The following is a 24704-nucleotide window of genomic DNA, read 5'->3' on the forward strand; positions in this document are numbered from 1 at the left end:
TTAATAGACATAAAGGCAGAAGTTAACTACTGCTACCCAGACAAAATTAATAAGGAAATAATAGCCTTAATGCCACATTGGACCAGTTCGACCTGATAGACATTTATAGAGCACTTTATCTAAATACAATAGGTTACACTTTTTTTTCAAGTGTACATTTTCCAGGATAGATCCCATACTAGGCCACAAAACAAGCCTCAATAATTTCAAGAAGATTGAAATTATATCAAGCATATTTTCTGGCCACAATGGCATGAAATTAGAAATCAACTTTAGGGAAAACACACACACACACAAATGCATGGAGATTTAACAACATGCTTCTACACAACCAATGGATCGAAGAGGAAATCAAAAACTACCTTGAGACAAATGAAAACATAACCTTACAGCAAAAGCAGTTATAAGAGGAAAGTTTGTAGCTATGCAGACCTACCTCAACATGAAGGAAAAATCCCAAATAAGCAATCTAAAACTACACCTAAAGAAACTAGAAAAAGGGGAACAAACAAAACCCAAAGTAAGTAGAAGGAAGGAAATAATAAAGATCAGAGTGGAAATAAATGAAATAGAAATCAGAAGAACAATAGAAAAGATTAATGAAATTAAAAGCTGGTTCTTGAAAGACTAAAATTGGCAAGCCTCTAACAAGACTCATCTAGCAAAAAAGAGAATATAACATATCAGAAATGAAAGAGAAGTTAGAACTGACCCCATGAAATACAAAGTCACTAAAGAATACTATGTCAACAAACTGGACAATATAGAAGAAATGAATAAATTTCTAGAAACATACAACCTTCCAGAGTAAACCAGGAAGAAACAGAATCTGAACAGACCATTGCTAGCAATGAATTTGAAGTAGTAATAAAAAAAAACTCCTGACAAACAAAAGCACAGACCATACGGCTCCACAGGTGAAATCTACCAGACATTTAAAGAAGACTTGGAACCTGTCCTTCTCAAATAGGACATGAAAAGACATTTCTCCAAAGAAGACATACAGATGGCCAACAGACTTACGAAAAGATGCTCAACATCACGAATCATCAGGGAAATGCAAAACAAAACAATGAGACACCACCTCACACCTATCAGAATGGCTTCCATCAAACAGTCACTGTTGTGTTGTAAGGGTGTGGAGGAAGGAAATCCTTATGCACCGTTGGTGGAGCTGCAAACGGGTGCAGCCACTGTGGAAAACAGTAAAACAGAAGTACTAAAAATAGAAAAAACTAAAAATACAAGTACCATAAGACCCAGCAATTCCACTTCTGGGTAATTTACCTGAAGAAAACAATACTAATTCAAAAAGTATTTGCATCCTTGTACCAGGATATGGAAGCAACCTAGGTGTCTATCAGTACATGAACGGATAATGAAGAAGTGGTATATACAATAAAATATACACAATGGAATACTGGGAAATAAAAAAATGAACTCTTACTATTTGTGACAGCATGAATGGACTCTCTAGAGTATTAATGCTAAGTAAAATAAGTTTGACAGAGAAAGACAAATACCATATGATTTCACTTAGATGTGGAATCTAAGAAACAAAACAAAAAACAGACTCATAGAAACAAAGAAGGGATGGTTGCCAGAGGGGAGCAGGTGGGGGAGGGGTGATAAAGGTGAAGGGGAATATAGTCAATGACACTGTAATAAGTTTGCACTATAATCAGTGATCACTTTGTAAGGTATAAAAATGTCAAATCACTATACACCTGAGACTAATATAATTAATATTGTATGCCAACTGTGCTTAAATTTAAAAACATTTTTTTAGAACTAATACACATATCAAGGACCTCGCACAGTGCCTGGCACCTAGAGGGCACTCACGTTACCTGGGGCTGTCAGAAGTCCCTGCAGACTTCGGCTTGGGTCCCCTGTGGTGGCTCACTCCACACAGCTGCCCTCTCCAGGGGCAGGACCTTGGGAGTGGAATTCATCTGTCCCCTGACTGGCCAGGCCAGGAGGCTCCTTACTCTTGCAGAGGCCTCTTTGAGGCAAAAGGGATGACCCCTCTGAGTGGCAGGGCCTGGTTTCCCAATGGGCTGGCATTGACCTTTCCTCCTGCCACTCTGTCCTTGGCAGGTCTTCCAGAACTGAGCCACTGCTTTCCTTGGTGTCACTGTGGACACAGGGAGCCTGGGAGCAGGCAGGGCTCCTAGAGGAGCAGGTAGTCTCTGAGTCTGCCCTGGCGACTTCACACATGGGAGTGGGACGTGGCAGCTGGGCATCCATTGAGGCTGTCCGGCTACCGAAGAGAGCAGTCAGAGCCAGTGATCGTAGTGCAGGGCCGTTCCCCCTGAGAACTGACCAGGACGGAGCGCAGGGAGATGAGCAGAGAGAACCTCGGCTCGGGGTCAGGACCAGCTGGAGGAGGACTCAGCACTGATGGTTAGAATCCGTCAGCTTTCCATTATCAGAGAGCATCACAGTCTGATGTGTCTACGGGATGCACCCAGTCCACTCTTAGTAAAGGAGGGAATTTAGGTCCTAAAGATAAAGTGAACTAGTGCACAGTCACATTACTTGTTTGTAGATGCAGAACTGGGATCCAAACCAGTATATTCTTCCCGCAGTGCAGCCCCACCCCTCCGTACTCAGGATCCCCCACCCACATCCATTGCTCCCCACATTCTCTGCCCCCCCAGCCTTGGTTGATGTGTGTCCGCTCCTTTGCAGCTGGCGCTCCTTACAGAACTCTCCCAGAGCCGCGGCAGCGAGAGCTACAGGCCATTCAGTGGTTCCCAGAGTGGCCCTGCTTCCCACAGCATCTTCCAGAACGAGAACTTCCAGCTGCAGCTCATTCCCCCGCCTGTGACTGAGGACTGACGTCTCTCTGGGGCCTGGCCCTGAAGTCCAGAGGTGACCCTGAGGCAACTGGGGGGCCCCCTCGACTGGCTTTGCCCCCACTGCCACCCACACTCCTAAGCAGTGGGTCCGAGGTGGAGGCTTTCGCCATGCCCACCAGCCCATGATGTTGCTGCAGCATCACTTCACCAGACTGGTTGATTCTGTTTTGCCTGGAATGTCACATACCTCCATCCAGCTTTTGAGAACATGTGCTTGACCTGTTGGGACATTTTCCTGTCTCCCCAGAAGCCTGGAGAATAGGTGGAGCTCACGCAGAAGGCACTCGGGAGTCTGTGGTCCTCGTCTCCTCCAGCCGGCGGGGAACCTGCAGGGACTTCGGCTCCTGCTGCTGTTGGGAGCAGGGGCCAGTGTGGGCCAGGCTGCAGCATGGCTGAGACCTGCACTGGGAGCCAAGGACCTGCGGGCCAGGCATCTCCCTTCTGATGTGTTTATGTTAAAACCCATTGGAGTGTAAGATTTTCCCTTTCTAACAATAAATGCTCTGTGTTTAAGCTCTGCAGGCCTACTGGCTGGCTGTCTAGCTCTCAGCCTGTCAAGCCATAAAGGGCACTTAGTACCACAATTCCCATGTATTAAAGTCAAGGACCTTGATTGTGACACACCACCTTTATTCAAATAAGCGGCTCCTTCACGACTCATTCAGAGCAGCCAAGTGCTCCGGGGATGGGGACTGGCGGCCAGAGCAGCATTTGTACCTTTCTTGGCCCTGGGACTCTGCAGCCACTGAACCAATGGCAGGAGGTCACCACACACAGACTCAGTGCTCCCTCTTCAGCAGTCAGCTCAGGGAGGATCAGGCTCTCGGACTGGCTGACCCTAACCAAGCCCACAGGAAGTAGATGGATAAACTAGATGCAAATTTGCTGGCCTTTAACAGACAGTAGATCCTGCTTTGACCAAATGCTACTGTGATCCTGGATGGATAAGTCACTTCTCTAAGCTTCGCTTTCTCATAGAGCTGTTTTGAGGACTAAATGAAACAATGCATGCAAACACTTAGCAAACGCCCCTGAGATACCAGCTTAGCTTTTATTATACAGGCATACCTCATTTTACTGCACTTCACAGGTTTTGTATTTTTTACAAATTAAAGGCAAAACCCTCCCCGACTAAAAGATTACGACCTGCTCAATTGCAATACTCTGTCAGTGCTCTGGAACCAAGCCCGTGATCCCTCCAAGGTGTCCCTACCCCGAAACCTGGTTGCACCTGTTGCTGCCGCCTCCGGGGGGAGGTGTGCGGGGCCATCCTGGAGGAAGGGGCTGAGCATTAAGTGACCACCAACTGGATGCTGGTTGCAGCTACATGAGATAGTCTCAACCCCATTTTACAGACGAGAAAGCTGAGGCTCAGACATGATAAGTTAACCAACGTGACACACTCAAGAAACAGCAGAGCAGGGGTCTGAACTCAAAACTGGTTCCAGAGCCAAGATGTTACCTCCCTAGGTTATAGACAGAAGGTTTCTTGATGAAATTAAAATTAAGGCCAAAGGAGTTTGATATTCTCAAAGCAAACTTGGTGGTTTTTCTTTATTCTATAGTCTAAAGAGCCAAAGCAGTTTACTAGTAGCGTATTAGAGCCTCTGCTCAAATCAGGCCAGTCAACATCAACAAATTACCCCTCCAGCCCGTCTACTTCATCAGATCCCAAGAGTTCTTTAGCTTGCCATTCAGTCACAGCACCACTGAATACATTACAGCAGCTTTGCATGCAGGTCATGCCTGCCCAGGGAGACACTCGGCTGGATTTGAAGAGTTTTCCTGTCTCACCCAAGGGTAGGTGAGAAACCAACACTACCAGTAAGTGCTGGGCCCTGGAATGAGCCCCAATCCCTGCCATCGGCAGCCCTGTCACTGCCCGTCCCCTCGCGCACAAAGCACACGTTCTAGTCTGCAGTCAGTGGCGTCGGGTCCCGCTTCCAAGCAGTTCCTTAGGGGCAAAGACTGATCTGGAAATATTTCTAGACTCAGCAACAGCAGCGGTTCTGCTGACAGCGCCTGGGGCCTAGTGAGGGAGCAGGCGCTCCGGGCCTGCGCCTGCCCCACTGCTGAGCTCCAGCTGCTTTTCCAGGCCTCGTGCCAGCCCCCTGGCTGTGGCGCATGGCAAAAGGGAGGATCTGGGGGAGGGAGGTTCCAGAGGCCTCCAGCTACCATTTCGAAAGGCTAGGTACCTGGTCTGAATGTCCCTCTCATGCTGGGGGGCGGGGGGCTCCCCTGAAAGGAAATCTGGGCCATGACAGGAGAGGGGAGTGGATGCTGGTGGTCAAACAGCAGTGTCATCACAGCTCTGTCACCTGGTAAAGTCAGTACCTGAATGGACAGCCTGAGAACATGGCTATTCTCAGCTCCAGCTGAATGCCCACCTACCCGCGCCCACACACACACACTCTCTGCACTTGCCTTCCCTCCGGCCACCAGGAGCAGAGTGGCACCCAGTTCTGCACCAGAGGCAGAATGGACTGGGAAGGAGCCCGGGTTCCAGGCACAGCCCCACCACTGGCCACGTGTGAGCTGAGAAGGGCTGTTATTGCTTCTGAGAAATGAGGGTAGTAAAAGCGATCTGCTCCGTCTAAGTCAAGTCCAAGTGACATGTGGGAAGATGCTTTACAAAGTAACGTACGCCATCCAGAGCCTCCGGGGAAGGGGGGGAGGTGTCCGTGGAAGAGGAAAGCCGACGGGGCCCCATCAATGATGAATGCTTAGTGAATAAATAATTCAGAGGTTAGGGATGCTCTTAGAAGCCATATGCTCCTACTCAGCTCTGCCCCGTGAAAGTGTTTTCCAACGGTGCCTCTCCAGAACAGATGCCTGTGATGTGCCCAGAGAGGCAGGAAGGGCTCAGGACCCCAGGGAGTCGGAGCCCGGCTGAGCTCCCAGAGGGCAGCCCCTCCTCCCTGGGGCGTCTTGGCCCTCTTTCTCCACACCCCAATGCTGTGAAGCCTTCCCCAGCTACCGAAGGACAGTTTGACTCACCTTATTTCCATAGGTGGGTGTCTTCCTGTCTGTCTCCTACACTCCTAAGGTCAGGATTATGTTCTGTCCACTCCATGTCCTCCAAAGCACAGTGCTTAAAACAGAATAGGTATCACCCCATTTTCTTTAAAAATCATTATCTTTTTAAAGTAAACTTGAACAGAAATGTTCACAAACCATATGTATACAGCTGGATCAATTCACGAAGTGAACTCCCATAACCAGCACCCGGATCAAACAAATAGAAATGACCAACACCTCAGTGGTCCCCATAAATTCTCTGTTCATCATGCCCCATCCCCCACCAAGTTAAACACCATCCTGACTTGTACCAGCAAAAACAGCTTTGCCGGGGCTGGTCTCCTAGGGTGGATCTAGGTGTGCAAGGGAGCCTCGGGGCCTCAGATGCGGGGAGGGGAGCGAGACAGGTGAAGGGAGAGGCCTGAGCGGACAGGACAGGGTTTACTGCACAGGCTCGAGTTGAGGGAGTAACCGGCTGGTTTGGAATCAGTGGCAGTCTGGGGCTCTGGCTCTGCTACTTACCTGCCGTGTATGGCTGGCCTACCTGACTGTACAGGTGAATTAGCTCTTGGTTGCTTCAGCCATAAGCTCACAATATTACCCCACTCTGTCTCCAGTGTCGCCGAGTATGGCAGACAAGTTTGGGCAAAGCTTGGTAAGTCCCCATTCGGACGTGTGGTGCTTCGCTGACCCATGATGCTGTGTTCTGTCATCCCCTTGCAGTGACACTCAGATCTCTTTCTTGGGCTAAGTCACCCGGGCTTTTGCAGTAGGTGACAGGCTGCGTGTCACACGGGGCTAACCTGTCCCGCCTGGGCCCAAGCTCTGAGATCTCCCATCGCCAAACCCACAGCAGAGCTTCGGGCTAGGGTCTGAGAAAGAGTGAGAAACAAATCCTCTCCTCTCTCCAACCCCCGGGGCCAGCCTTTGCAGCCATGGCTGGAAGTCCGGAATGGGGTCATTCCTCAGTAGAGGCCAGTCAGTTCAGGACACACTCCCAGTCCAGCCTGTGCTCTGGCCCAGCAGGCACACGGGTGGCTGAGACGCTGCCCACACTGGCGGGCTCTCCATTTCCCTCCCACACACTCCACCTGCACTCACCCCTGAGGACTCACCATGGCCAACATAACTTACTGGGTTTGCTTCTGACTCTAAAAGTAATAGCATCAATTCATTTTAGAAAACTAGGAAAGGTCAAAAAAGCCAACAGAAAAAAAGGACTGTAAATGTCTAGGCATATTTACTTTGCCCTGCTTTTCACTTGTATTTCCGCCAAACTCCCGTACCTGCCTGGTTCCTGAAGGATTCCACTGGGGCCTCCAGCTGCCCCTCCTTGGACCCCCCGAGTCCCAAGGCCCTGTCTGCCCACAGTTCTGTGTCAGCACAGAATGGGGGTGGCACTCCAAGGGTTAAAGGCATTACCAGTTCCCAGTGATCGAACTGTAACGAGAATGAGAGGCTAAATTAAAGTTTATTGCAGAATCCAAGTGTGTGTAGTCAGCAATTGTAAGAGGCTACAGTGAAATGCCTTCTAGAACTTGGCAACACAATTATGTGGAGTTAAATTAGTAGAATGCACACTGGGTCGATCAGGTTAGCTGTGTGCAGAAGTCACTTTAAAAGACAAGTTATCTTTTGGGAGTGCAGAATGAACCAGCCCTGATTGCTAGTCAAGCTGGGATTCGACGGGGGAGAAATGGTGGCCTAATCCAAGCACTGAGATATCTGCAGAAAGATGGTGTGTGAGGGGCCGGGGGAGCCGGGGGGGGGGGGGCGGGGGGGAAGGAGTGTATGGAGCACAGAAAAGGGAGGGAGGAAGCCTGGAGAGCCGCCAGCCTGGGGCAAGGTGTTCGCTGGGTTAGGGATGGAACGGAACACTTGCTGCTCTCCCAACTCATCAAGCTGCCACCTGACTCCGCCTCCAAGAACCCGGAGGGTGGGAAGAGTGGGAAGGGTGGGAAGGGTGCTCCAGGGGTAGACCACACAGGCAAAGGGCCAAGACAGTGAGCTCTGGAGCCAAAGTGACTGGGTTCAAGTCCTGACTCCCACGACTCACGAGCGGTGCCACGTGGGGCAAAAATATTTACTTCCTGAATCCTTTTCCTAGTTTCTGAAATGGGGATGCCGACATCTCCCTTGGGGGTTGCTGTGAGGGTTACTCATAGACAGCAGTAAGGTAGGTGTTGAGCTATCTATAATAATAAAAGCCGAAGCGACCATCGCAACCGAACTGACGACCAAACAGGCTGCGTGGGTGACTAGGCCGGCAGTGGGGTTAGTGAGGGGCAACCAAACGGCCAAGCAGGCTGCGTGGGGTGACCAGGCCAGCAGGGGTGTTAGTGACGGGCGACCAAACAACCAAACAGCAGGCTGTGTGGGGCAACCAGGCCCCGCAGGGGGGGGCAGTTGGGGGCGACCAGGCTGGCAGAGGGGGGCAGTGAGGGGCGACCAGGCTGGGGGGTGGCAGTTGGGGGCGACCAGGCTGGCAGGGGGGGCAGTGAGGGGTGACCAGGCCGGCAGAGGGGGGCAGTTGGGGGTGACCAGGCCAGCAGCGGGGGAGGGGGGGCAGTTAGGGGCGATCAGGCAGGCAGGCAGGCGAGCAGTTAGGAGCAAGTGGTCCCAGATTGTGAGAGGGATGTCCCGGATTGGAGAGGATGCAGGCTGGGCTGAGGGGACCGCTCCCCCCCCCCCCGCCCGTGCACAAATTTCATGCACCGGGCCTCTAGTAATTATTAATAATACTATGACATTACTATTACTAACAAAAGGATTTACTTAGCAATCCCAGTGAGGTTATGCAATAAAAGTCAACCCCAGATTCGTTCTTTTCTGGGGGTGCTGAATGTAAAAACTGAGCTCCTGGGTTTGCCAGCCTGAGGTTTGGACTGTGAGCCTTGGTGACCAAGAAGCTGCACCCCAAGGACCTGGGGGTGAACTGTGAAATGGATACAAAGCTTGAGGCTTTGTGGGAGAGATATCCTGTTTGTGGGAGAATGTAAGTGTTATCTGTATAATAAACCTAATGTAGCCAACAAGCAAGTTCTTACTGCAAAGGGTTCTCCGGCGACCATGGGTGTGTATTATGGGTAACATTTACCTGCACCTCACGAAGCCTCCGTAACATTTAAATGGGATGATGATGTAAACTGCTTATTTCCTGGCACAATGTAAGCACGCAATATAAACGTCTGACATTTTACAAAGGCGAGTTTTGTTTTGTTTAGTTCACTGTACTGTTATTTAAATCAGAACCTCTGGGAAGGGGGATCTGCGGGAAAGAATATTCCAAACTCCAAAATATCAAATGTGTGCTGGTACAAAAAAAGTTACATTTATTTTACAAGGTAGTTATTTTCCTAAAGTATTATACATAAAGGAAAATTGAGTTGTCTGTAAGAAAACAATATAATTTTAGGAAATTACAGAATGGTCAACATTGTGCTTAAAACTTTAAAATAGAGAGATTTTAAAAAATAGCACAGTAAGTGAATATTGTAAGGTATGAACAGCCTAAAAAAAGTGTGTATGAACACAATGATATGCAAGCTCAATATTAAACCTCTAGTGACGATCTGCCTTCAGACTTGTTAGAGCGCGCTGCATCCATCTTAATAGAAAAAGGAACTCAAAGCACTGATCGAAACATGGCCCTTTCCTATGCAGTCAGCTGTCAATTATCCATAATAATGAAAGGAGCCGTGACATACAAAATTTTTAAAATTCCAAAATTAATTTTGAGACGTGTCCTTGTACTTATGCTTGGATGTGAGAAACACTGACATCCCTTGAAGCACAGAACTGACAAAGTGAGAACTCCCACTCCCTTTTCCCCTCCTCCTCAAGGGCAAGACACGAATCACATACTACTTTCTAAAAAGCTTCAAATACAACTGGTCCTTAATTTTGTTCACAGCTCCTCTGGAGCGGGGAGTAGGAAAGAAGGCTGTTAAAACTGTGTTTCCCTCTTGTAGAAAGCCAAAAAGTTTCAATGAAATTTTGCAAACAAGATAGAATAATCAAGAGCTGACTGTATAAATATTATTTTACCTTATGCTTTTATTTCTTGCCTAGTGGTACTTATACTGCCAAATATATCTGGATATTTTGACAGCTTTCTAAATTATTTGGTTTCATCCTATTACCCAAATAGAGAAATTTGCATAAGAGGAGTTACGATCAATTCCAAAAGAACTGTGATGTTTCAAAAAGGCCAGGAAGTGGAGGTTAAGAAATAAAACCCCACCCGCAAAATAGAATCAAATCCAAAAGGTACTTCAGGACAACCTCACAGTTTGGTTCTGGTCTTAGTACTTTTATTTTGTATAGTATTACCTTGAACTATACGTTTTTCCTTTCCAAGAAAGCAACGTGTTTTTTTTCTTCAGGGTTTCCCTCAAAATCTCTTTTCAAAGCTTGAAAATAACAAGGGAAAAAAAAAATCTAGATTTGATGGTAAAGCTGTATTTGCTAATGTACCAACTAACTACAACCACAAAACATTTTAATTGCTTTGTCATTTCTCAGAAAAGTTATGAGCATATTTAAAAATTCTAAAATAAATCTTGATGTGATAAGAAAGCTGTATTCCACACAGCACTTATTTTGTATCTTCCTCCTAACAGCTTTTACACCAACTTTCAAAAAGCAGGAATGGGGCCAGGTTTCTTTCTACACAAGCCCAAGAGAGCAGTTTCTCCATCTACACAGCACAACCCTCTGCTCCAGGTGAGCACACTGCCAGATCCAGATTATAAAGCGTTCATCTCTCTCAATATACACGCAGTAACCAAAAGCTGAAACATGAGTTTCCAATGTCTATAATACACGTTGCGGCTAAGTATTTTCTAAAGTGCCTATAAATATGCTTATACAAAAGAGCAGTATAATATCAGGATTACAGAGAAATTCTTTTATATAACATAGAACAGAACAGGCCTAGAATTTAAGTCGAAACTACACATTTTTATGTCCTTATCAGTCTTTTTTGGAATGCAAGCAGAAAGAAACAATTCTGGTTCAATCCTATATGACTCTCCGGAGAATTACTAATATTAACAGTGCTAGGACAAAAGAAATCCTTGCTTGTGCTTGTTTAGAAAAGGTTCTTTTGAGATCCAGGAGCATCTTAATATTTAGAATCCAATGGAACATCTCCAATTCTATAAAACAGATAGTAGTAAGCGAACCTTAGTGCGTTTTTAATTATAAAGAGATTGTGTAAATATTTAAAGTGATATCAACCATTATTAAATCCAAAAATTTCATTAAAATCGTGGCTACTCTGAATGGCAGTTCAAGAGTTTTAAAAGTTATAGATATTTTTGATAAAGGGCCCAATGCAGAACAGCCAGCCTCGGGAATGGCCCTGTGACCATGTATTTCCATGGCTTTAAAGACCTGGTGGTTGACTTCAATTAGGTTAATGGACAGGAATGAGGAATGTGGGCCCAGAGTGGGGAACCGGTAGGAACGGTGCCAAGAAAGAGGACCCTCATATGCATGCTGGGGAATTCAATGAGCGTACCCACAGCAGTGGGGGGAGGGGGGAGATTCAGGGTGCTATGTTGCTGTTACCAACTTGAGTACACAACTGCTGACTGCACAGCTTCTAGGCTCGCCTTCATCTGGCCACTCCATCATGGAGGCACCATGAACCCCAGGAGGCTCCGCAGATGTCTGTCCCTGAGCCACCTGGGCTGGGCTGGCCAGGCTGGGGGTGGGGGGAGCCCCTGTTCCTGGAGCTCCTCTCACCACCTTATTGGTTTGACTTGTTGAGTCCTTACATTTCAGTAAGGGGGAACCTTATGCTATATTCTCATCTAGCTTAGAAAGCTTTAGCTAACACTGTTCTTAAAGGAATCTGCATACTGTAAACCCCAGGGATGTGTGGGCACCTAAACCTAACGAGTGTTCTAGCCAATCACGTAAACTGCACATACAACTAGGAAAGCAGATTTTGCCTAATGATTGTGAAGGAAGCCAAGTGGAGGCTTCAGGGAAGAACACAACGGCCTCTTATTTCTTAAGATACAGACTAACACAATGCAGAAGCGAGGTGCCACAATGCTGACAGAGCAGGAGGCAATGCCACCAGGGCACTCCCGGAGAGTTAGGACATCAGACATAGTTTTCCATCTCCAACTTGGATAGTTCTGGTTTCACTGGGCTGAATGTTAAATTTCCTGGATTCTTAACTATGCCTCCCAGAGAGAAGCTTTGGAGAAATGGCAGATAAGCAACGCACACAAGAACAGCTGGTATAAATGGAGATGGGAGGAGAATTCTGAAGAAAGCTAAATAAGAAAAAGTTATTCACTATTTTGTGTGTGAGAAAAGAGAACACGTACATCAGACCATTAATATTACTGTAGTAAAGTGAATGAATATCACACAAAATATTTTCTCCTGACTTAGCAGTGAACTACTTCAACTGCGTTTGCATTTGCATAAAAACCCATGCATCATAATGAATTCTAATCCATTTCCCACCTAAGCCATTCTAAAGCTTCATACAACCAAATGAAGCAGAATTCATCAAACCTATTAGATTCATTCCTAATCCCTAAAGGACTGCTGTCTTTAGCATTTCCATGCTAACTAAAACTATTACTGATAGTTTCTTAAGACATCAGATGTGGCTGCTTCCTAAATATAAAACCTATATAACTTCCTAAAAGTTTTTCCCAGATTTGAAGAACAATTAAGAAAAGCAGGGAAATGTTGGGAAACCCACCCAAGAGACCATCTCAAATGCTACAACACATTCCCCAGCTACAAGCCAAGTACATCTCTCCTTCCCCTGGGTTCCCAGAGAATTCTGGGTAATGTCACCTGCATGTATTATCTCCACTATTGGACTGTGGTTCCCTTCATGTGGGGAGTCGGGTCTTATTCATTCTGTATCCCCACAGCACCCTGCAGAGTGTAGGCACTCAGCTAAAGCTGGATTGAGCATGAAATTGAAGATGTCATCTCTACTTAATGAAGGTCTAGCTCAGCCCCAGATCATGGAGGGTTGTGCAGACACTGATCACAGCTAGGGGATGAGCTGGCCCCCAGTGCCCTCCTGGAAGTAAGCCAGGCACTGGCCCTGCCCCATGCAGGTGGTGGGGAGAGGAAAGGGACAGAATCGCATCTACCAGGACCCAGCCTTTTCCCCTCACGAGAGCTGATTCCCACACGGGACTTGCAGGGCAGTGGGGGTGCCTGTCAGCATGCCAAAAGGAATGCCAACCGTTTCTCCTGAAGAACTGGGGATTTAGAAAACACTGTCTCCTCCACTCCGGGTAGCTCTCGACCTGGTCCATGATCCTCTGTGATCAACACATCATCGCTTACAAAGTTCCCAGTGAAATTAAGGCTGGGTCACAATTCGTGACACCAGATGCTACATAGAAAGTAAGTCAAGATACAAAAGAAAAGAAATAGCTTAGTTATAAGTCTAATTTAAGAGTTTAGCTAATCAGCAGACCACTGAACTGCTACAGTTGTTAGGGGTAGAAAATACCAACTGCACTGGCAAAAGGGTCCATCCAACAAAAGTACAAAGCGCAGCCTGGACCAGAGGACGCGGCTTCCTGCCCTGACTCACACGGTGGTTTCTATCGTCTCGATGACCTCCAGATCCGACTGCGACGGGGAGAGAAGGGTACAGTCGTCCGGCTCCCAGCTGCTCTCTGGACTGTAGTCTTCCTCTGAGCTCAGTTCGGCTCCTTCCTCTGTGTCCTCATCACACGATTCCACGTAGTGAGCCCCGACGGCATTGATCCCAGAGTCCTCAGAACTTGAGGGAGAAGAGCAGTGATCTATTTTTGGTGTATTGCTCTCTTTTGAAATTAAGGCATCGTGTGCAGAGACCTCCTGAGGGCTCATTTTGTGGGAATGTGGTGCCGGCTGCTTCTGCACATAACACATCTTCCCATTAATACATTTAACCTGATAGTTGTCAATAAAGAGGTCTGAGATCGTACAGTACCTTGGTGAATCAGGCGGGAGGGGAGGCTGGAAGACAGATGCAAATTTCAGAAAGTGTTCGGTGAGAGAGACTGAGATCTGGATGGTGTTGGTGGGTTCCCGGGGCTTCACAGGGATCTCGGTGCTGGGGAGCTGCTCCACGGGGGTCATAGGCTGGTACACGTACTTGCCTGTGGGGAACACAAAAAGGCAGAAGAAACCTGAGATTACTACACAAACCACAGCAATGCAGCCACGGTGGCTTCTTTCCAAGGACTATGATCTTAAACATATTTCAATGATATCTCAAAAGAAATTAGTAATAGAGTCATTCCACATTGTTGTAATCAATTAAAAACAGACCATGATACACAACATCATGGTATTTTCATCTAAAAAACTCAAACAGCCCTGACTGGTTTGGCTCAGTGGATAGAGCGTCGGCCTGCGGACTCAAGGGTCCCAGGTTCGATTCCGGTCAAGGGCATGTACCTTGGTTGTGGGCACGTCCCCAGTGGGGGGTGTGCAAGAGGCAGCTGATTGATGTTTCTCTCTCATCAATGTTTCTAACTCTCTCTCTCCCTCTCCCTTCCTCTCTGTAAAAAATCAATAAAATATTTTTTAAATAAAAAACTCAACACACTTTACACATCTTATATTTGAGTCCTTATAATGCCTCTGAAATAGGTGGGTGGATACTATAATCTTTATTTTATGGACAGCTTTAAATGATTTACCCTTCATACCAGATAGAATAAAGAATGTCCATGACATAGTATAGTAAAAACACAAGTTGTAAAAAAGTATAATATACGATAAAATTAAAATCCCACTGTTATCCTCTCTAATAAAATGGTAATATGCAAATTAACCATCACTCCGCTACATAAGCCACGCCCACCAGCCAGGCCACGCCTGCCAGCCAATCAGGGCGAGTATGCAAATTAACCCCAATCCAAGATGGCTACAGCCACAGAGAGCAAGGTTTCCCAGGTAACAGAGCAAGCCAAGCTTTCCATAGCCGTTGCAGGCCTAAGCCTCCACTCAAGCTACAAAGTTTCAATTATAGAAGGTAAACAAATTCAAACAAATGGCGGCAGAATGGACCTTGAGAGAGCAGGCCAGGGTTGCCGGCAGCAACAGGGGAAGCAAAGCTTTCCGCACACCCTGGCCGGTCCCACCCGCTTAAGGCTACAAAGTTTCAATTGTAGAAGGTGAATTAACTGCCACAAAAATGGCTGCCGCCCCGGAGGGAGCAGCAGGCTTGGCTCCGCTCCAGGCTACAAAGTTTCAATTGTAGAAGGAAAATAAATTCCAGATACCAGGGCTTCCCCTTGGGCTGCCAGGGGGCAAGGCCGGCCTGCAAACCACCACAGGCCCCTCGCTCAGGCCGCCCCACACCCCAAGGGAACCCCCACCCTGATCTGGGACACCCTTCAGGGCAAACCAGCTGGCCCCCACCCCTGTACCAGGCCTCTATCCTATCTAATAAAAGAGTAATATACAGATTGATCATCACTGCAACACACAATATAGCTGCCCCCATGTGGTCAAAGATCCTGCCCCCATGTGGACACAAGATGGCCACTACAAGATGGCCAGCAGGAGAGGGCAGTTGGGAGGCACCCGGCCTGCAAGGGAAGGCAGTTGAGAGGGACCAGGCTTGCAAGGGAGGGCAGTTGGAGGTGATCAACCCTGCAGAAGAGGGCAGTTAGGGGTGACCAGGCTGGCAGAGGAGGGAAGTTGGGGGCAAACAGGCTGGCAGGGGAGCAGTTAAGCATCAACCAGGCTGGCAGCGGAGTGGTTAGGGGGTGATCAGGCTGGCAGGCAGGAGTGGTTAGGGGCAATCAGGAAGGCAGGCAGGCAAGCAGTTGGGAGCCAGCAGTCCTGGATTGTGAGAGGGATGTCCGACTGCCCGTTTAGGCCCGATCCTGGTGGCCATCTTGTAGTGGGATGGTTCAACACTCTCAGCTGTTTCTCAACTAAAGACCAGTCAAAATCACTAAATAAGTAACTTCCACTATTCTTTTAAATCCTGGTTCATAATTTTTCTAATTGTTCTTCCCCTTTGGTGTTGTGAGACACTGAAAAAGATTTATGTTCTCATCCTAGTTCTTTGGTTAAAAAAAAAAAAAAAAAAAGAACAGAAGAGTTAATTACTTTCACCAGCTCATTTAACAAGACAGGAGTCAGTTCTAGGACCCGGGCCCTGTGGTGGCCTGTGTTCTTTCTTCACGAGGATACTCATTACTTAATTAATAAGGTTTGGATAATGTTCTTAATTTACAATGACATTCTCTGCCATTAAGTTCAGTTAATATTCCAATTTATAACAGTGTAAATACACAGCAGATATATTTCTATGAAGGAGTTTCTTTTGGTTGTAGAGCAGCGCAAAGAGGAAAGAAAAAGAGCACAAATAAATATAGAAAATAATTTATATGCCCGGTTAAAGTTACTGTATGCACTTTGCTAAATTATTTACTTTTAGGATCAGTTGTGCATTTTGATTCTTTAAAAAGACCACTTGGGGGCAAATGAGCTTTTTACTTTTACAGATAGTTTTATGACTGTTAAATGTGTCCTCCTGACACAGGAAGTACACTGCTTGCAGGGAATGCAAAGTGATTTTAAAATTAGCCTGAGCAAAATATAATTATAAAGGCAAATCTACTGGAAATAAAATTGAGTGGCCTAAGGGAAACTGCATCACAGTTCAGTTCTTTTGATTTTAGTGAATCACACTTAGTTTATTTTATTCCCAAGGCATTCAATTATGTTAAAAGTTATGTTAAATATTCTTATTCAGCTGTTTCTGTGCATTATTTACTAAGTTGAATAGCAGTTCACAAACTAAAAGCAAAAGAACATAATCATATTCTTTTTTGTGTGGCCTTAATCCTCCACCTTCCCCCACTGGCAATCAATATACCAATATGTTTGTACTTCGATCTATGAGAACATTAAAGTTCATATATTGCCCAATATGTTGAAGTCCCCAATCAGAAATTTATGAAAGATCCTAGAATTTTCTTTTTTCAAATTTTATAACCTCTTTAGTGTAGTGGAACATATTAATGTAAAGCAAAGCCCTAATGAGACAGAAAATCAGAAGCATGGTTTATTTACTCATTTACCAAATACCTAATGAATATCTACCAGTTTATACTAAATCAGATGCTATTGGGAAATAAAAAGAAGTACAATATGTAGTCATGCTTCAAGGCACTTCCAGTCAAACTGGAGGTGGAAGATAAAAAAAAATAGAGTAAAAATAAACAAGAGTTGTGTAAACTATTTTATTCAATAAAAGGGTAATATGCAAATAGACCAAACTGAGGAACAATCGAACAACCAGTCACTATGATGTGCACTGACCACCAGGGGGCAGATGCTCAACACAGGAGCTGTCCCCTGATGGTCAGTGTGCTCCCACAGGGGGAGGTCCGCTCAGCCACAAGCCAGGCTGACAGCTGGGCAAGGCTCCTGTCCCGCCCCTCACCAGGCGCACCTACTTCCCCCTAAAACCCCCCAATCTTTTAGTGCACAGGATGACGCCCAATCAACCACATAGCCCAGGGAAAGGCTCTATACTTTTAAAAACCATGTTTAGTCCTACCTGAAGCCAAGTCTTCTGGTTTGAGGAAAAGACATACACAACAACCCTCATATATTTTAACAAGTAACTACCAGTGAACAATTGAGGGGAAAAGAGAACTGTAAATGCACCTCTTTTACAAAAATCATAACCACCACAAGAGGAAAGATGAATATTAAGCTGTGGGGTATACACTATAGACATTACAAGAGCTCAGAGGAAAGAAGGGCTAGAAGGGCTTACTGAGAAAAGGCTCCACAGAAAACATGGACCATAAACTGAACGAGAGCTAGGACTTGGGCAAAAGAAGGTAAAGTGGCATGCCTTGTTCAAAAATCCAGAGGTGGAAGAAGTGTGGGATGTCTGGGGGTACTGGGGTGGCCGGCCTGACTGGAGCAGAGCATTCCCCTGTGACCGAGACTAGTCTCATCACCAGGTAATCTGGAAAGAGATCAACACCCTTCCCTCGTCCTGGGAGACTGGATACAGTAAGAGCCACTCTGCTGCATCATTGGCACCACGGAACTCCTTAAACTTGTACACAGACAATTCTAGTGAGGGAAGAGCCCCCTTTAGGGCCAGAGAGTTCAGAAACATTCTGATAAGTAAAGGTGACTAAACTAAGCAATAGTAAAAAAGAAAGAAGGGCAGGGAATGAGAACTCTCCCAGGCTTACAGTTCCTTTTAAGTAGGCAAATAAGGGTTTCATGGTATAGCTATACCTACCTCTTTCCACTGAACCCGGAAGTCCTATTTGTCCACCAGGAGCTTTTCTGCAGAGCTGGGCTAGTTTTTTTCTTAATATATTTTTATTGATTTCAGAGAGGAAGGGAGAGGGAGGGAGAGATTGAAACATCAATGTTGAAAATCATTGATTGGCTGCCTCCTGCACGCCCCCTACTGGGGATTGAGCCCGCAACCGGGGCATGTGCCCTTGACCAGAATCAAACCCGGGACCGTCAGTCCACAGGCCAGCGCTCTATCCATTGAGCCAAACCGGATAGGGCCAGAGCTGGTTTTAATACAGTAATTTGTTAGAAAAGGTTCAACTGAGGAAGTCCTCTCCTAAGGACAGGTCACGAGGTGAAATGAAGCATGAAAACCATACGTTCAGAAAGAAAAAGATGGCAGCTGACAGGGCACAGACTCGATATGTACTATGTCTGCACTCGGCAGCGCAGGGAAACTCCGAGACAGCAGCTTGATGAGCGGAAGAGGCATAAATGGGAAAGTGGATCATTGCAGGGAGAGAAGGCTGTATGACCACCACGCCTTTTTATCTGAAGATGGGTGATGGTGGTGGTGGTGATGATGACAGTCATTACCTTTGATTTCTTTATAACAAGCCTTGACCTTACCTTATGGGCATTTTATGAGACCATCTCAGCCTCCTTCCTTTCTCTGAAAGAATCAATCGTTCATACTGTTACCAGACTGGGCAATAGATTTTTAAAACTGCAGTTAGAAAAAATTTGAGAACAAAGCAACTCCCTATGGGAGGCAGCACAAGTGGAGACCAGAACATGGTAACTCTGGCAGCTTCCTGCCATTCCACCCGCACTCAGCTGTATAGTTCTACGACCCAAGTAAGTTATCAGGAGCCATTAAGTCAATGGACAGATATTCCTGACAGACTAAAGCTAAGAGAAACAGTATCAGACATCTGTCACATTTATCTATTGATCTGGGGATGAAAAGCTCAGAAATTCACAAGGAAAGGATGCTAACCAGTCAACCTGATCTAAGCAAAATAAGATCTTAAAGCAACTGAAGAATCTGGGCTTAGCACAGAGGCTCAGTAGGGACTCAGCAATGTTTACTGAATTTTTAAAAATGTATCTTTGTTAAAAGTTATTTTTGCTGGCAACCATACCTATTCACTATTCGAGAACCTTATTTTCAAATTTATACAAACAATACAGCATTCTGGAACTTTGCTTTTATTTATCAGTCACAACAATAACAAAATGCATTCTAAATATTAATGAGATGTGACTTTAAATCAAATTATTAATATTCATATATAAAAATTTATATTTCCCAATATAATAAAAGATGTTCATGTTTTTTGTGTTTTTTTTTTTTAACCAATTGTAATAATCACCTCTCATTTCTCTTGGACCTGTGAGTAGCCAGCCAATTTCAAAATCAGTGCCACTGGGGAAATCCAAAGCGTTAGGGGTAAGAGGTAACAAATTCAATATTGACAGTTAAATAGCATCTCTACTGAACCATCCATTTAACTACTCCTGAATAGGGACAAGGAGGCTTAGATGATGGAGCTCTGTCTTTGTACTACCTCTTTGTCACAAACATTGGGTTGTAAAATACACAGAGGGAGTCACTCAGCAATTGACACTGAACAGTAAAGAGAAAAGAAAGGGGGTCCAGAATACAATGAGTCTATAAATGTGCTAGTTATCCATTTATTAGAGGCCCGGTGCACGGATTCATGCACCGGTGGGGTCCCTCAGTGTAGCCTGCAAGGATGGGGCCAAAACTGCAGTCCAACGCCCCTGCCACTCCTGTCTGCCACTCCTGCTCATCCCCGTCCCACTGCGCCTGCCGCCGCTGCTCGGTAGGCTCACTGCCACTCCGATGCAGTCTCCAGTCTCCGGGCTGCAGCGGCCAGCTGTGAGCCCTGCGTCTGGTGCCCATTGGTCAGCTGAGCGGCGCTCCTGCTGTGGGAGCGCACTGACCACCAGGGGGCAGCTCCTGCATTGAGTGTCTGACCCCTGGTGGTCAGTGCACATCAGAGCAACTGGTCGACCGGTCGTTTGGTTGCTTAGGCTTTTATATAGACAGACTGCCTCTCAATTCCACATTTTCCCTGCCATATGTGTTCTGCCATAGCAGACAGATTTCCTTTAAACATGTTTCCTCTACAGTGAGCATGACGCTAAGTTTTCTCAGTAGAGGGCACTGGAGGACATTGCAGGAGAAAGGGGCTCTCCTGCAGTTTGGGCCACATATGAAGGGTTAAAGGGTGGGAAAATCTGTCAGAGCTCTGCCCCAATCATGCACACAGAATATGTGATTCCTTGGCAACCCTGCATCTTGGCCTGGCCTGGTGATAACTGTTCCATGGCCCTCGCCACACCAAAACCAGCCTTCTGAAGGCCTTCCACCTGCATCATACCCTCCTACCCACCCAGGCCTCTGCCCCCCTGTACACTCACACTCTTAATTGCTGATTGCCCATGCCCTGCACTCCAGAGGGCTTCTTCTTGCTTGTCAAGAAACTGCAGACCAGCACAGCCTGAGCAAAGCAGCAAACTTCTCTGCTATCCTGTGAGCTGAACTACATTTTCTCGAACAAGATCTGAACCCTAGCCTTGGAAAGGGGATCTCCTTCCACCTTTGTCCTTCCTGGATATTCTCCTTTAGCCCTAGGGAATAACACAGAGTTTCCTTATGTTTTACAGTCACTTATTTCTTAGTGTAATAGTTCTACATATTAAAGTTGCTCTCTGTGTAATCCACTGTGTGATCTCCATCTCCAGAATACACTCACATGGATTCAATGACCAAAGTTAGGGTGTGGGATTTCCTGTAGGTGGTACTTTCCTGATTTGTCTACTGAGAAAATATAAGCATAATATAAAGAAATTAAGCAGTTTATATATTTGGAACCTAGACTAGTAGATATTAAAGGTTATGTATTAAAATATTAATAATTCTTTAGATGTTTAAAATTGGGTAAACTGATGCCCCAGCTGGTTTGGCTCAGTGGATAGAGCATTGGCTTTTGGACTACAGGGTCCTGGGTTCAATTCTGGTCAGAGCCTATGCCCGGGTTGCAAACTTGATCCCCAGTGGCGGCGTACAGGAGGCAGCTGATCAATGATTCTCTCTCATCACTGATGTTTCTATCTCTCTATCCCCCTTGCTTCCTCTCTGAAATTAATAAAAATATTTCAAATAAATAAAAACTGGATAAGCTGATAAAGAACTGAGGTTAATATTAATAGAGGATGAAACTCAACACCAAACACACACACACACACACACACACACACACACACACACACACACACAACAACAACAATCCAATTTAAAAATGGGCAAAAGACCCAAACAGACACTTCTCCAAAGAAGACATACAGATGGCCAACAGATATATGGAAAGATGCTCAATGTCACTAATCATCAGAGAAATGCAAATTAAAACCACAATGAGATATCACCACATACCTAAAAGAATGGTTATCATCAATAAATCAACAAACAAATGTTGGCAAGGATGTGGAGAAAAGGGAACCCTCATGTACTGTTTGTGGGAATGCAAACTGGTGCAGCCACTATGGGAAGCAGCATGGAATTACCTCAAAAAACTAAAAATGAAACTGCCTTGTGACCCAGTGATTCCACTCCTGGGAATTTATCTGGAAAAACAAACAAACAAAAAAACACCAAAATGCTAATTTGAAAGAATGTATGTACCCCTATGTTCATTGCATTGTTATTTACAATAGCCAAGACTTGGAAACAGCCCAAGAGACCATCAATAGATGAGTGAATAATAAAGCTGTGGTACATTTATACAATGGAATACTACTCAGCCATAAAAATGAAAGAAATCTTACCTTTTACGACAGCATGGATGGACCTAGAGAGTATTATGCTAAGTGAAGTAAGCCACTCAGAGAAAGAGAAATACCATATAGTTTCACTTATATGTGGAATCTAATTAACAAAATAAAATAGAAACAGACTTACAGCTGTCGGAGGGGAGTAGAAAGGGGGGCTGGGTGAGAAAGGTGAAGGGATTAAGAAAAACAAAACAAAACTCATAGACAACAGTATGGTCATCACCAGAGGGGAATGGGGGTAGGAGGAGTCAGGCAGGGTAAAGTGGGGGATAAATAGTGATGGAAAGAGGCATGACTTGGGGGTGGTGAACACACAATACAATATATAGATGATGTATTAAAAAATTATATACCTGAAACCTATATAATTTTATTAACCAATGTCACCCCAATAAATTCAATAAAAAGGAAAAATTAAAAATAAGTTAAAACATGAAAAAATTAATTTATGTCAAAATAACTAAAAAAAGAGAGCTTATTGAATACATTTGACTTCCATAAGACTGATATATAAAACTATTGAACTAAAAGTGCTTTCCCTGAAAAGTAAGCAGAAAAATAAATCAGAACCAGCCCTTATACTAGACCCGTAGTCGGCAAACTGCAGCTCGCGAGCCACATGCGGCTCTTTGGCCCCTTGAGTGTGGCTCTTCCACAAAATATCACGGCCTGGGCGAGTCTATTTTGAAGAAGTGGCGTTAGAAGAAGTTTAAGTTTTAAAAATTTGGCTCTCAAAAGAAATTTCTATCGTTGTACTGTTGATATTTGGCTCTGTTGACTAATAAGTTTGCCGACCACTGTACTAGACCAACATGTGTTAATCTCAATTCCAGATTGAAAAAAATCAGTGAGTAGGTTGTGAGTAACATTCAGTAGTAGCTTTATGAATGAGCGCTGAGCATCATGGCTGGCAAAGTATAGCACAGCTCTTTTCTCTAGGGTCTGAGATACAACTGCCTACGAAGGGGATAATAGAGAGGGACAAGGAAGAATCACCCATGCCTGGAACATAAAAAGCAGGATCAGCCCAGCCCAGCCGGTGTGACTCAGTGGTTGAGCGTCAACCCATGAACAAAGAGGTCACAGTTTGATTCCAGGTCAGGGCACATGCCTGGATTGAGGGCTTGATCCCCAGTAGAGGGCATACAGGAGGCAGCCAATCAATGTCTCTCTCTCTCTCTCATCAATGTTTCTACCTCCCTAACCCTCTCTCGTTCCCTCTCTTTAAAATCAATAAAAACATAATTTTTAAAAGGCAAAATCAATCATTCCACAAAATCCTGATTACATGTGAAGTTCTACAAAAAAAACTGGGAGCAGCATGTAGGAGCAGCATGTAAAATAAACCTGAGACATTCAACACTGTGATGGGCTCTGTGGGAACTTTATTCCTATTTGGCTACATTGATAATTTATGACTATAGCAGATGTCTGTATGGATTTAGCCTACTGATTCATCAATGACATTTGGTAATATGATAATACAGATTTTCAAATGAGATTTCTATGGATTAGATGAGGTTTTTTTAAATTATCACTTTAAAATATAAAGGAAAAAAGATACCACCAGCAAAAGAATGACCCCTGCAGAGAAACAAAGCCACAGGCCTCCAAGGGACAGGCTGTGCTAAAAAACACCCCCAGGGACACAGTCCTACAGCAAGGGCGAAGCACGTCCAGGTGCAGCTGTTCTGGTGTGCCTGGGCTAATATGCAAATAAAACCATCCTGGGAATTGTCTAACTGTGCAGATGGCTGGTTCAGAGAGATCCCCAGCTGTTCTTGAAACAGGCATAACAATTGTGGAATTTTTTTTAATGTTGCTAATAAAGAACCAAACAGGATTTCAGTGAATCCTTTGCAGACTATGAACCTTAAATGTCAGGTGAGATCTGATGGTTTCAAACCAAGAGATTAATGATGCTTTTATTGTTTCTTTCTGGAATATAAGCAGGCCACATTCTATTTTAAAAAACATCTCTTAGAGTTCATTGATTAATGCTAATAATTCAGAAAATCTATCGTTTTCCCATAAAAACCTCAAAGGATTACATAATGATGTGAAGAGAGAAAGCATTTTCTTTAACAGTAAATATTTTATGAACCCACTAGAGGCCTGGTGCATGAATTTGTGCATGAGTGGGGTCCCTCAGCCTGGCCAGCAATCAGGGCAGATCGGGGCCATCGTGCCCAGTCCCGATCAGGGCCGGGTGGCCAGGGGGTTGGGGGGACAGCGGGAGGTTGGCGGCCGCAGGAGGCTGGCTGTGGAAGCGCACTGACCACCAGGGGGCAGCTCCTGTGTTGAGCATCTGCCCCCTGGTGGTCAGTGCGCATCATGGCTACTGGCCGGTCATCCGGTCATCCAGTTGTCTGGTTGTAACAGTCGCTTAGGCTTTTATATATATAGATAGACACACAAAAAAAGGATGTATTCATATATTATTCTGTCTAAGGAACTAATTTCAAAACTACCCATTTTACTGTTTGGTATATGTGATGCTTAATTTTTTGTCTCCACTTGGAGGGTGTTTTTGGATAAAACTAACACTTGTATACTGGAAGGTAAAACATATTGCTGAGAAAATTTTAAGAAAAACCTAAATAAATGAAAAGATATACCTTGTTTATATGTTATAAAACTCAGTGTTAATAAGATGTCAATTCCTCCAAAACTGATGTA

The 24704-nt window shown here is 45.2% G+C and overlaps 2 protein-coding genes across 8 annotated transcripts in view; one reads left to right on the top strand and one right to left on the bottom strand.

Annotated features, from left to right (window-relative positions):
• The window catches only part of VPS8 (VPS8 subunit of CORVET complex), a 247460-nt gene extending 243525 nt beyond the window's left edge, over window positions 1-3935 (top strand). For all 6 annotated transcript variants that reach the window (XM_079764490.1, XM_079764492.1, XM_079764493.1 and 3 more), the window contains one exon: window positions 2695-3935. In XM_079764490.1, coding sequence (XP_079620616.1) covers window positions 2695-2844 — 150 coding nt within the window. In that variant the 3' untranslated portion in view covers window positions 2845-3935. The remainder of the gene's footprint in view (window positions 1-2694) is intronic.
• Window positions 3936-9198: 5263 nt separating this feature from the next.
• LOC307095373 (UPF0524 protein C3orf70 homolog) overlaps window positions 9199-24704 on the bottom strand; it is a 47946-nt gene continuing 32440 nt past the window's right edge. Inside the window, exons 2-3 of one of the 2 annotated variants that reach the window (XM_079764587.1) lie at window positions 13858-14026; window positions 9199-13665 (exon numbers count right to left, since the gene is read on the bottom strand). In XM_079764587.1, the coding sequence (XP_079620713.1) occupies window positions 13470-13665; window positions 13858-14026 (365 nt within the window). In that variant the 3' untranslated portion in view covers window positions 9199-13469. Of the gene's footprint in view, window positions 14027-24704 lie in introns of both variants that reach the window. The other variant, XM_079764586.1, reaches the window with a different exon arrangement.

Source organism: Cnephaeus nilssonii, assembly GCF_951640355.1.
Source record: "Cnephaeus nilssonii genome assembly, chromosome: 3".
Taxonomy (NCBI): domain Eukaryota; kingdom Metazoa; phylum Chordata; class Mammalia; order Chiroptera; family Vespertilionidae; genus Cnephaeus; species Cnephaeus nilssonii.